Genomic DNA, 12,594 nt, shown 5'->3' with positions numbered 1-12,594 from the left:
GCAGCTTTGTAGAACTTTAGGCCACGCTTAGAATATTGCATACAGTTCTGGTCATCATACTATTAGAAGGGTGTGGATGCTTTGGAGAGGGTACAGAAAAGGCTTACCAAGGTGTTGCCTGGTATGGGGGATTTTAGCTGTGAAGGAAGGTTGGATAGACTGGGTTTGCTTTCACTGGAAGGCAGGAGGTTAAGGGGTGACCTGACAGAAGTTTATAAGATTGTGAATAGCATGGATAGTGTTTTCCAATGTGGAGGGGTAAATTACTCCTAACACAGGTTCAAGGTGCAAGTAGGGAAGTTTAAAAGAGATGTGCAAAGCATGTTTTTCACATAAAGAGTGATGAGTGCCTGGAACACGCTGCCAGAGGAGGGAGTGGAAGCAGACACGATAGCAGTATTCAAGAAACATCTGGACATAGACATGAATAGGAAGGGAATAAAGGGATGTAGATACTGTAAGTGAAGACAGTTTTAGTGTGAAGAGCAAAATGTGCCAGTGCAGGCTAGGATGACCAAAGGACCTGTTCCTGTGTCGTATTACGCTTTGTTCTTTTTGATTTAGGCTTTTAGATTACTTATAGTGTGGAAACAGGCCCTTCTGCCCAACAAGTCCACACCGACCCTCCGAAGAGCAACCCACCCAGACCCATTCCCCTACATTTACCCCTTCACCTAACATTAGGGGCAACTTAGCATGGCCAATTCGCCTAACCTGCACATTTTTGGACTGTGGGAGGAAACCAGAGCACCCGGAGGAAACCCACGCAGACACGGGGAGAATGTGCAAACTCCACACAGACAGTTGCCTGAGGCAGGAATTAAACCCAGGTCTCTGGCACTGTTTCTGGAAGTTTAAGAAGTATAAATTGGTAACGGAATTAAATTGGTACATCAAACATGCATGATCAGTGCAGAAACAGCAGCAGTCTACAAAACAAATTGACAAACTGAGAACTAATATCCACACACAGAAATTGTTGATCTGTTAATGAGATGCTTATGTGTAAGTGAACCTTGAGGTTTACATTTTATGAAGAAGTTCCATTTACCCCCCTTGTAGGCAGACCTATTGAAATTTGTTATCATCCATTTTGTCATTTAATCTCTCATGCTTTCTACTTTATAACAGACTCTCTCTTTATGTTTTGTCCTTTTCCTTTTCCCACCTCTGTACTTTGTGAATCCCATTACATCTCCAAACTTTTCAAGTTCTGATAAAAGGTCATTGAACAGAAACATCAGCTGTTTTGCTGTTTCTTCCAGCTCAGAAGCTGGCTGACCTGCTGAGTATTTTCAGCAGTTTGTTTTTATTTCAGATTTACAACATGCATGCTATTTTTCTATATTACTTTCAAATGTCTGCCTGCAATGATATTTAAAAACAAGAGCTTACTCTGCACAAATGGTACTACAACTTGCAGTATAACACAACAGCCAAGATGAATATAAAATACATTGCTACAAAGAATAACTATCTTCAAAAGGAACCTGAGTGTCATATATATTAGACTGGATGCAAATGGTATTATCATTGTTCATGATATCAGATGAGCTTTCCTTTTGGGTTACAGTCTTGTAATACAACCATCTTAAATGTTATGTCACATTCCCTATAGAGATTGATTATAATTTTAAAAGGGAAGAATTTTTCAATGACTAATGAAAATAATCAGATGACAAGATTTTATATTAAAACTTTTATTGTAGCAAACAAAATAAAATCAATAGAGATCAAACATTTCTTAGCAGCAATAAATATACCAAACTGAAACTCTGCTCAACATTATATGTTTTGTAAGGGGGCCATAAATTAGTGCTATCAGTGATTTTTTTTTTTTGCCTTTGCTATTTCCAACTTATTTCATTCTGATTCCACCTCGTGATCTTCTGAGGTTAAGCCCTTTTGCACCAAGGTTCTAATCACATTTTTTATTACCAAGGCTACTCCTCTTTTGCCATTAGGTTGAGTACCACTATATAATCAGGCAAGTTACATCAACAAATTGACTTTTATCAAAATACTTGCATTGGAGATGAACTTTCAAGGAATTCATTATGCCAAAATTATTCAATCTTCAGGAATTAAAACTTTTAAACAGCTTTAAGATACAGTGTCTAGTCAATTACAATTTTCTTAGTTCAAATGTCCCCACATGTCATACTGAAGGCTATACAAAGCTATACCTGAACTATTCTGTCCAGTTCTGGTTACCATGGCATCAGGAGAGCACAAACTTTAAAGGTAGTATGCAGAACAGCAATAAGATTGATCCCCTGTGGTACAGCGATGAGTTATAAGGAATAATGACAAAACGGAGTTTTCTTGCTTCAGGAAACACACAAGAGATATGTTAAGTATTTAATATGTACCTCATGTACAGGACAGGGAAACCTGCAGACCAATATTTTCAGAATCACTTAAGCAATGGGAAAAGAAAATGCAGATCATTGAGGCCAATTTTACAGCAAAAGTCATCTAGTTTTTCTTTACACAGAGGGTGATGTTGTCCAGAAGACTGGTTGAAAACAGATTATTGGAATCATAGAAAAAACAGGCAATGTATTGGAAGGATGATAGATTTGATGTTACACGTGGCTGAAAGACTAGGGCCAAATCTTCTTTCGAGACATTAGTTGACAAAAAGTCTTTGTAATGCACAATTTCGTGTACAGACTTTGATCTTCCACTAACTGAAATGTCAGGTCTCTGTGGCACTGTGGAACGCTTTGGGTAAACAAATCCCTTTCAATAACATACAACAGTTTCTCATAATATTGTCCCCAGGAACTATGTCAGCATTTTTGTGATTACAATAAACAAGATACTTGATGCCCAATTTCATAATTTATAAACTAAGATCAACTCTAAGAGTGGCTTAGTAGTCTATCCATATCTTGAGCAACTGATGAGTACACAAGTATTTAAACACCAATATTTATATCATCAGGAGAGTTCTTCAGCAACAGCCAGACTTTTAACAAATATCATAATGCATCTAAAGAATACAGAATTGCAGCAACAGCCAAAATCCAGCAACAAGCATGTCGGTGGTTGTTAATCCCTTTAGTTAATCCTTTTTCCTTCCGGGAGCAACGGGAGACAGAGCGGAGGTGACGATGGAAACCAGGAGGTTGTCTGGAAGGTAAGGACTTAGTATATATTTGGGCAGCGGCTAAACGTGAGATACTACATGTGTAGTGTCTCCCTCCCCCACCCTCCTCAAACCAGAAGAAAAGGACTCTGTAAGGGAAGTTTTTTTTCTTTTCTTTCATATATTTAAGTGCATTGTTTGGTTTTCTTGCTTCAGGAAACACACAAGAGATATGTTAAGTATTTAATATGTACCTCATGTACAGGACAGGGAAACCTGCAGACCAATATTTTCAGAATCACTTAAGCAACGGGATTTCATTAGATGATATAAAGCTAAGGCTTACAATAGCAGGGGACCTCAGACCCATGGCTTGTGTCTCTTGCTTGATGTGGGAGCTCAGGGACGTGGCTGACATCCCTGACTCTTACACTTGCAAGGAGTGTGTCCAGCTGCAGCTGTTGTTTTACCGCATGACAGCTCTGGAGCTGCAGATGGACTCACTGTGGAGCATCCGTGATACTGACGAGGTCGTGGATAGCACATTTAGTGAACTGGTCACACCGCAGGTTAGGATGGCTGAGGGAAACAGTGAATGGGTGACCAAAAGGCAGAGAAAGAGTAGGAAAGCAGTGCAAGTGTCCCCTGTGGTCATCTCTCTCCAAAACAGGTATAGTGTTTTGTATACTGTTGGGGGTGATGGCTCACCAGGGGAAGGCAGCAGTTGCCAGGATCATGGCACCGTGGTAGGCACTGCTGTTCAGAAGGGAAGGAAAAAGACTCATAGGGGATAGTCATAGGGGATTCTATTGTAATGGGAGTAGATAGGTGGTTCTGTGGTTGAAAATGTGACTCCCGGATGGAATTTTGCCTCCCAGGTACTCGAGTCAGGGATGTCACCAATCGGCTGCAGAGCATTCTGAAAGGGGAGGGTGAACAGCCAGTTGTCGTTGTGCACATAGTAAAAAACTAGATGAGGTCCTGAAAGCTAAATTCAGGGAACTAGGAGAAAAGTTAAAGAGGAGGATCTCAAAGGTAGTGATCTCAGGATTGCTACCAGTGCCACATGCTAGCCAGGATAGAAATGAAAGAATAGACAGGATGAACACGTGGCTTGAAGGAAGGTGTATGAGGGAGGGGTTCAGGTACTGGGGAAGGTGGGACTAACCAGACTGGAATGAATGTCCTTGGGGAAATTTTTGCTACTGCTGTTGGGGAGGTTTAAAGTAATGTGGCAGGGGGCTGGGAATCAGAGGAGAAGACTAGTAGACAGTGAGATGGAAACTAGAGTCTGTAAGGATCATGAGGTTAGTATTACCAAGAGGAAGAGTAGGCAGAGAGCAGATGAAAACAAAAGAAGTAATGGCCTGAAGTGCATATAGTTTTAATGCAAGGAGGATAGTGAATATAGTCATAGAGATGTACAGCACTGAAACAGACCCTTCGGTCCAACCCGTCCATGTTGACCAAATATCCCTATCCAATCTAGTCCCACTTGCCAGCACCCGGCTCATATCCCTCCAAACCCTTCCTATTCATATACACATCCAAATGCCTCTTAAATGTTGCAATTGTACCAGCCTTCACCACATCCTCTGGCAGCTCATTCCATACATGTACCATGGTCTGCGTGAGAAAGTTGCCCCTTAGGTCTCTTTTATATCTTTCCCCTCTCACCCTAAACCTATGCCCTCTAGTTCTGGACTCCCCGACCCCAGGGAAAAGACTTTGCCTATTTACCCTATCCATGCCACTCATAATTTTGTAAACCTCTATCAGGTCACCCCTCAGCCTCTGACGCTCCAGGAAAAACAGCCCCAGCCTGTTCAGCCTCTCCCTATAGCTCAAATCCTCCAACCCTGGCAACATCCTTGTAAATCATTTCTGAACCCTTTCAAGTTTCACAACATCTTTCCGATGAGAAGGAGACCAGAATTGCACGCAATATTCCAATAGTGGCCTAACAACATGACCTCCCAACTCCTGTACTCAATACTCTGACCAATAAAGGAAAGCATACCAAACGCCTTCTTCACTATCCTATCTACCTGCAACTCCACTTTCAAGGAGCTGTGAACCTGCACTCCAAGGTCTCTTTGTTCAGCAATACTCCCTAGCACCTTACAATTAAGTGTATAAGTCCTGCTAAGATTTGCTTTCCTAAAATGCAGCACCTCGCATTTATCTGAATTAAACTCCATCTGCCACTTCTCAGCCCATTAGCCCATCTGGTCCAGATCTTGTTGTAATCTGAGGGAACCCTCTTCACTGTCCACTACACCTCCAATTTTGGTGTCATCTGCAAACTTACTAACTGTACATCTTATGCTCGTATCCAAATAATTTATAAATGACAAAACGTAGAGGACCCAGCACCGATCCTTGTGGCACTCCACTGGTCTCAGGCCTCCAGTCTGAAAAGCAACCCTCCACCACCACCCTCTGTCTTCTACCTTTGAGCCAGCTTTGTATCCAAATGGCTAGTTCTTCCTGTATTCCATGAGATCTAACCTTGCTAACCAGTCTCCCATGAGGAACCTTGTCGAACGCCTTTCTGAAGTCCACATAGATCACATCTACTTCTCTGCCCTCATCAATCTTCCTTGTTACTTCCTCAAAAAACTCAATCAAGTTTGTGAGACATGATTTCCCACACACAAAGCCATGTTGACTATCCCTAATCAGTCCTTGCCTTTCCAAATACATGTATATCCTGTCCCTCAGGATTCCCTCCAGCAACTTGCCCACCACCGAGGTCAAGCTCACCGGCCTATATTTCCCTGGCTTGTTCTTACCATCCTTCTTAAACAGTAGCACCATGTTTGCCAACCTCCAGTCTTCTGGCACATCACCTGTGACTATCAATGATACAAATATCTCAGCAAGAGGCAGATGAACTTCGGGCTTAGATTGGTGCCTGGGAGTGTGACATTATTGCGATCACAGAGACTTGGTTGAAGGAAGGGCATGATTGGCAACTAAATGTTCCAGGATATAGATGCTTCAGACAAGACAGGGAGGGAAGTAAACGGGGGGAGAAATTGTATTGCTAGTCAGGGATGATATCACGGCTGTGCTGAAGGAGGACACTGTGGAGGGCTTGAGCAGTGAGGCATTGTGGGTAGAGCTGAGAAATAAGAAGGGTGCAGTTACATTGTTGGGGCTGTATTACAGGCTTCCCAGCAGTGAGTGTGAGGTAGAAGAACAAATAGGTAAACAGATTATGGAAAGATGTAGAGGCAACAGGGTGGTGGTGATGAGAGATTTTAATTTTCCCAACATTGACTGGGATACACTTAGTATCAGAGGTCTGGATGGGCAGAATTTGTAAGGAGAGACCAGGAAAGTTTTCTAGAGCAGTACGTCAATAGTCCGAGGGAAGGAGTCAAATTGGACCTGGTGTTGGGGAATGAGCCAGGCCAGGTCGTAGAAGTTGCAGTGGGGGATGTCTTTGGGATTAGTGACCACAATTCTGTAAGTCTTAGAATACTCGTAAACAAAGACGAGAGTGGTCCTAAGGGAAGAGAACTAAACTGGGCCAAGGCTAATGATATCAAAATTAGGCAGGAGCTGGGAAATGTGAATTGGGAACAGCTATTGGAAGGGAAGTCCACATTTAATGTGTGGGAGACTTTCAAAGATAGTTTGAAGGTAGTGCAGGATAGGATGTCCCTTTGAAAACAAGGAATAGGAAAGGTAAGATTCGTGAACCGTGGAGGACAGGCGAAATCGTGCAACTAGCCAAGAGGAAAAGGGAAGCGTATGTAAGGTCCAAGCAGCTAAGAACAGAACAGGCCTTGGCGCAATATCAGGAAAGTAGGACTATACTTAAGCACGGAATCAAACAGGTTAAAAGGGGTCATGAAATAATTTTAGCGAGCAGAATTAAGGAGAATCCCAAGGCATTTTATGCATATATAAGAAGCAAGAGGGTAACTAGAGAAAGGGTTGGTCCACTAAAGGATCAGGAAGGAAAGTTGTGTGTCGAACCTGAGGAAATGGGTGAGATTCTCAATGATTACTTGTGTTCACTGAGGAGAGGGACGTGATGAATGTTGAGATTAGAGATTGAAGTTTGTTTACTCTGGATCATGTTGACATAAGGAGGGAGGATGTGTTGGGTAGGCTAAAGGATATTAAGGTGGATAAATCCCCAAGACCTGATAGGAATTATCCCAGGTTGCTGAAGGAGATAAGAGAGGAAATAGTTGGGGCCCTGACAGATATCTTTGTAGCATCCTTAAACACAGCTGAAGTGCCGGAGGACTGGAGGGTTGCTAATGTTGTCCCCCTGTACAAGAAGGGTAATAGGGACATTCCAGGTAACTATAGACCAGTGAGCCTGAAGTCAGCGGTGGGAGAGTTGCCGAGTAGGTAGTAAGGATAAAATCTATTTATATTTGGAAAAGAATAGGCTTATCAGTGATGGGCAACATGGTTTTGTGTGGGAGAGATCGTGCCTTACCAACTTAATAGAGGCCTTTGAGCAAGTGACCAAGTTGGAAGATGAATGAAGGGCTGTAGATGTCATGTACATGGACTTTAGTAAGACGTTTGATAAGGTTCTCCAAGGTAAACTAATGGAGAAAGTGAAGTCACATGGTGTGCAGGGTGTCCTAGCTAGGTGGATAAAGAACTGGTTGAGCAACAGGAGACAGAGAGTAGCAGTTGGGAGTTTCTCAAAATGGAGAAAGGTGACCAGTGGTGTTCCACAGTGATCAGTGCTGGTGCCATTGTTGTTTGTATTATACATAAATGATCTGGAAGAGGACATTGCTGGTCTGACCAGTAAGTTTACAGATGACAAGAAGGTTGATAGAGTAGCAGAAAGCATAGGGGACTGTCAAAGAATACAGGAGAATATAGATAGACTGGAGAGTTGGGCGGAGAAGTGGCAGATGGAGTTCAATCCAGGTAAATGTGAGGTGATGCATTTTGGTAAATCTAGTTTTAGAGCGAACTATACTGTAAACGGAAGAGCCTTGGGTAAAGTTGATGAGCAAAGAGAGATCTGGGAGTTCAGGTCCATTGTACCCTGAAGATGGCTGCACAGGTGGATAGAGTGGTCAAGAAGGCATTTGGTAGGCTTGCCTTCATCGGATGGAATATTGAGTATAAGAGCTGGCAGGTCATGTTAAAATGGTAAAAGACTTTGGTTCAGCCGCATTTAGAGAGTTGAGTAGGTTAGGACTGTTTTCATTAGAAAAAAGGAAGTTGAGGGGGGACTTGATTGAGGTTTACAAAATCATGAAGGGTATGGACAGGGTGGATAGAGATAAGCTTTTTCTCAGGGTGAGGGATTCAATAACGAGAGGTCTGGCATTCAAGGTGAGAGGTGAAAAGTTTAAGGGGCATACAAATGGAAACTACTTTACACAGAGGGTGATAGGTGCCTGGAATGCATTGCCAGCAGAAGTAGTAGAGGCAGGTACGGTAGATTCATTTAAGGTGCGTCTGAACAGATGTATGAGTAGGTGGGGAGCAGAGGAATTAGATGCTTAGGAATTGGTTTAGACAGTGGATTTGGATCAGCTCAGGCTTGGAGGGCCGAAGAGCATGTTCCTGGGCTGTACATTTTCTTTGTTCTTATAATCCTGATCACTTTAGATAATGCTGGTGGGGATGGAGGTTTCACAATACCAAATGAACACATCAGAATGAGACTTTGAGAGCACAGTCTGGAAAATGGCAGCTCTGGTGCCAAATCAGCATTGCACTTTGACTAACGTCATGATTTATCTTCTGTGCATATTTCTGGTAGATGTTGGCTGTGTCATTTATTAAAGTGACATCTGGCGTTTTTATGTCAGAAGGGTACACACGCATTACTAATATCACTTTGGCACATTAAAGAACCTGAGAGTGCCTGAACAATCGACATCACATTTTCATCCCTTCCACATCTTGGTGAGTACACCATCACATCATGCACAAAACATCTCAGCTTTCTCCATAGTGACATCATGTGTCTTCTCAAAATGCCATGGCCAACCTACACATGTGGTGAATGTCAGCTGTCTGCTTACCCACCAGCCAAGTGCAATCCCCTACAAGCAGCAAGCTGGCAATATTACAGGAGGCATGACTAAATGATCTACTTCAGCACAGATTCATGTGCACTGTGCAAGCAACTTGATAAAGAGATGTTAAAATAAACAGTTAAATGGAACTACTGAATTTTGGGCAGCATCCATTTAATAAAAGTGCAGCATCTGTTGCATTTGCCTTCTTTGTTCCAAAGAATCAAAGCTCTACACAAAATTAGAGTAAATTCCCTATAGTGTGGAAACAGGCCCTTTGGCTCAACCAGTCCATACCGACCTTCCGAAGAATAACCCACCCAGACCCATTTCCCCTCTGACTAATGCACCTAATACTATGGGCAATTTAGCATGGCCAATTCACCTGACCTGCACATCTTTGGACTGCAGGAGGACACCCACGCAGACACAGGGAGAATGTGCAAACTCCACACAGTCACCTGAGGCTGGAATTGAACATGGGACCCTGGTGCTGTGAGGCAGCAGTGCTAACCACTGAGCCACCGTGCCACCCTAAATTAAATTTAGGTCGAGAGATCTTTCATCAGGACCACATTGAAAGCTGGAATAACTCCTGCTTTTGATAGACGTATCTTTAAGGAAATCACTAATCATCAAAGAAAGACAATTCGGGAACCAACAGGTTAGATTAGATTACTTACAGTGTGGAAACAGGCCCTTCGGCCCAACAAGTCCACATGCAATTCTGTACTGCAAAAGTGCTCATCTATCTCTATGTACCTGACATGAATATGAGAAATGTATAAGGAAGAAAGGAATTCTGTGTCCATGTAACCAGCAAAAGAGAGAAACTCCAGAAATAAAAATGGAAAGGATAGCCTTGGAATTCTTGGCAATGAGAAATATCTGACTACTTTCAACCAGATTGTCAAAGCCGTTAACTTCTCCATTTCATATTATTGTTGGGGAAACTGCACTCTTTGGGGTAGTTTTTGCTTTACATCCTCAACAGGCAGTAATCCAGTTGAGTGATTGTCTGCCCTTTGTAGAATGCTGTTCATTCCACTTCATGTTGAAACAACAAACATCAAAGACCAACATGCTAGAAAGGCATAATAGAACAAACTGTTCAGTTATTCATGTAACCTCTCATACTCATGCTTTTCACAAGTTTTCATAATTAGCTGTGCAGATTGTATTCCTGAAGAGAGGTTGATTCAGCAAGCTCGGTTAGTTAAACATTTGATTCCAATAAAATATCTTGAAGTAATCGCTACAAAAATAGCATAATTTATGAATACACTTTTATGAAAGATTCTCTGGTAGAAATGTAAGGACTTGTATTCTGATGCATACTTTCCAAAGGCACATAATTACTTTATTAAGAATTACTTTGTAAGCTATGATTTATTCCTGTTACTGAGTATAGGAAGCAAATTTTGATTCATTTTAAAGATAACAGTCAGAAATAAGGATAAATCATGGCAAAAAAACCAACATCTATTCCTTTCTCTTTGAAGTTAACTATTTCAAAGTATCATACAATTCAACTTTTCAATACTAAATTGCGACCATATAATTGCAACAAAGTACTGCAGATCCTGGAAATTTGATTTTGTTATAAAATTCTGGTAAAACTCAGTCGGTCAAGCAGCATTTGTATAGAAATTGAGTTAACGTTTTAGGTCGAGTGATCTTTCATCAGGACCACATTGAAAGCTGGAATAACTCCTGCTTTCGATAGACGTGTCTTTAAGGAAATCACTAAACATCAAAGAAAGACAATTCGGGAACCAACGCCAAATTAGATTACTTACAGTGTGGAAACAGGCTCTTCAGCCCAACAAGTTCACACCGACCTGCCGAAGCGCAACCCACCCATTTCCCTACATTTACCCCTTTACCTAACACTACGGGTAATTTAGCATCGCCAATTCACCTGACCTGCATATCTTTGGACTGTGGGAGGAAACCGGAGCAAACCCACACAGACACGGGGAGAATGTGCAAACTCCACACAGTCAATCACCTGAGTCGGGAATTGAACCCGGGTCTCAATTGAATAAAGATTGGTGCACTTTGTGTCTTTCACTGTGTCTCACACCTGCACACACACACCATGGGTGCTGGGGATAAAATAAGCACTACCGCACTTAGGTGGTAGTGTGGGGGTTAAAATTAAAAAAAAGGAAAAAAAGAAGAAAAAAAAATTAAAAATAAACAGAAGGTTCTTCCTGGTGGTGGAAATTGAATAAAAAAGGAAAAAAAAAAGGTAAAAGAAAAAAAATTGAACCCGGGTCTCTAGCGCTGTGAGGCAGCAGTGCTAACCACTGTGCCACCGTGCCGCCCACTAAATCAACGCCAAAGTAGGGAAAGCGGAAAAGATCACAGGGAGTTCAACTGGTTCGCTCTGAGTTATACTGGCGGTCAGTGCCGGCGTGTACACTACCAGCTGCTCACCTGGATGACTGTTTTGACAGTCGATTCCTCCACAATAGTGGTACAGATCAAATCATTTGGGTCAGGGACGTTGGTGGCGTATTTTTCACCCATGGTGAATATCATCGGAATGGCCAGCAGGAATGAGAGCAGCCAGATCATGGAGATGAGCTTCTTGGTGCGGCTGGTGGACATCAGGGTCTTGGCTTTGAACGGGTGACAGATAGCCAGGTAGCGCTCGATACTCAGGCTGGCGATGTTGAACGCCGTGGCATAGGTACAGGCGTCCCGGAGGAAATAGTAACCCCGGCAGACGGCGTCTCCGAAAGCCCAGGGGTGGTGCACCCAGATGAAGTTGTAGAGCTCGATGGGCATGCACAGGAACAGGGTGAGGAGGTCCGAGAAAGCTAGGCTAGCCAGGTGGTAGTGCACGGTGCTCTGTAAGTTCTGCAAAGTCTTCTTCCTGACCAGGGTGTGCATAGTGATCGAGTTTCCCATCGAGCCCAGGAAGAAGAGGCCGAGGTACAGCAGAGTGATGACCACCTTGGAGTAGATGTCAGTATTCACGTCCAGGTCGCTGCCCCCGGCTCCTGGCTCCTCCTGGCTCACATTTCTGTTGCCAAATCCAGGCGGAAGGACACCGTGCTTCTCCAAAGTGGAGTTTAACTGAAGGCTCATTTTCAGTCTGTGTGTGTGTGTGAGAGAGAGAGAGAGACTGGGCTGCAGTCCGGGAGCTGAGTGAGTGCTCAGTCTGATGCCAGGGCTGCTGGCGAATGGAGCAGGGGCTTTTATAGCTCGCTTGCCCCTCGAGTACCTTCCTCGGAAGGTGACGCACTGAGCGGAGGAGCTGCTCCAGAAGAAACGACCAAATGGCTCAGACGCTGCGCTATCAAAGCAGAGAACATGAGCTGGAATTTATATTGGTTCCACGCTCTAACCGACTTGGATGGGGCAGCTACACCAGACGAGGAATCAATCTGGAAAGTGCGGACTATCTGATCTTGGGTTTGATGTGGGAGCCTTCCCCGGGGTAAAAAACAAGCAAGGGTATCTTTGTTT

The 12,594-nt window shown here is 43.1% G+C and overlaps 1 protein-coding gene across 1 annotated transcript in view; it reads right to left on the bottom strand.

Annotated features, from left to right (window-relative positions):
* Positions 1–12,278, bottom strand: part of ntsr1 (neurotensin receptor 1 (high affinity)) — a 49,032-nt gene extending 36,754 nt beyond the window's left edge. Inside the window, exon 1 of the mRNA XM_043710614.2 lies at positions 11,557–12,278. Within this exon, the coding sequence (XP_043566549.1) occupies positions 11,557–12,213 (657 nt within the window). The 5' untranslated portion in view covers positions 12,214–12,278. The remainder of the gene's footprint in view (positions 1–11,556) is intronic.
* Positions 12,279–12,594: the final 316 nt, after the last annotated feature.

This window comes from Chiloscyllium plagiosum, unplaced genomic scaffold (assembly GCF_037043375.1).
Source record: "Chiloscyllium plagiosum isolate Xiang-an unplaced genomic scaffold, Cpla_swu_hap1 HiC_scaffold_15, whole genome shotgun sequence".
NCBI lineage: Eukaryota > Metazoa > Chordata > Chondrichthyes > Orectolobiformes > Hemiscylliidae > Chiloscyllium > Chiloscyllium plagiosum.
The sequence above is the reverse complement of the archived record's forward strand: the minus strand, read 5'-3'. Positions and strand labels throughout refer to the sequence as shown.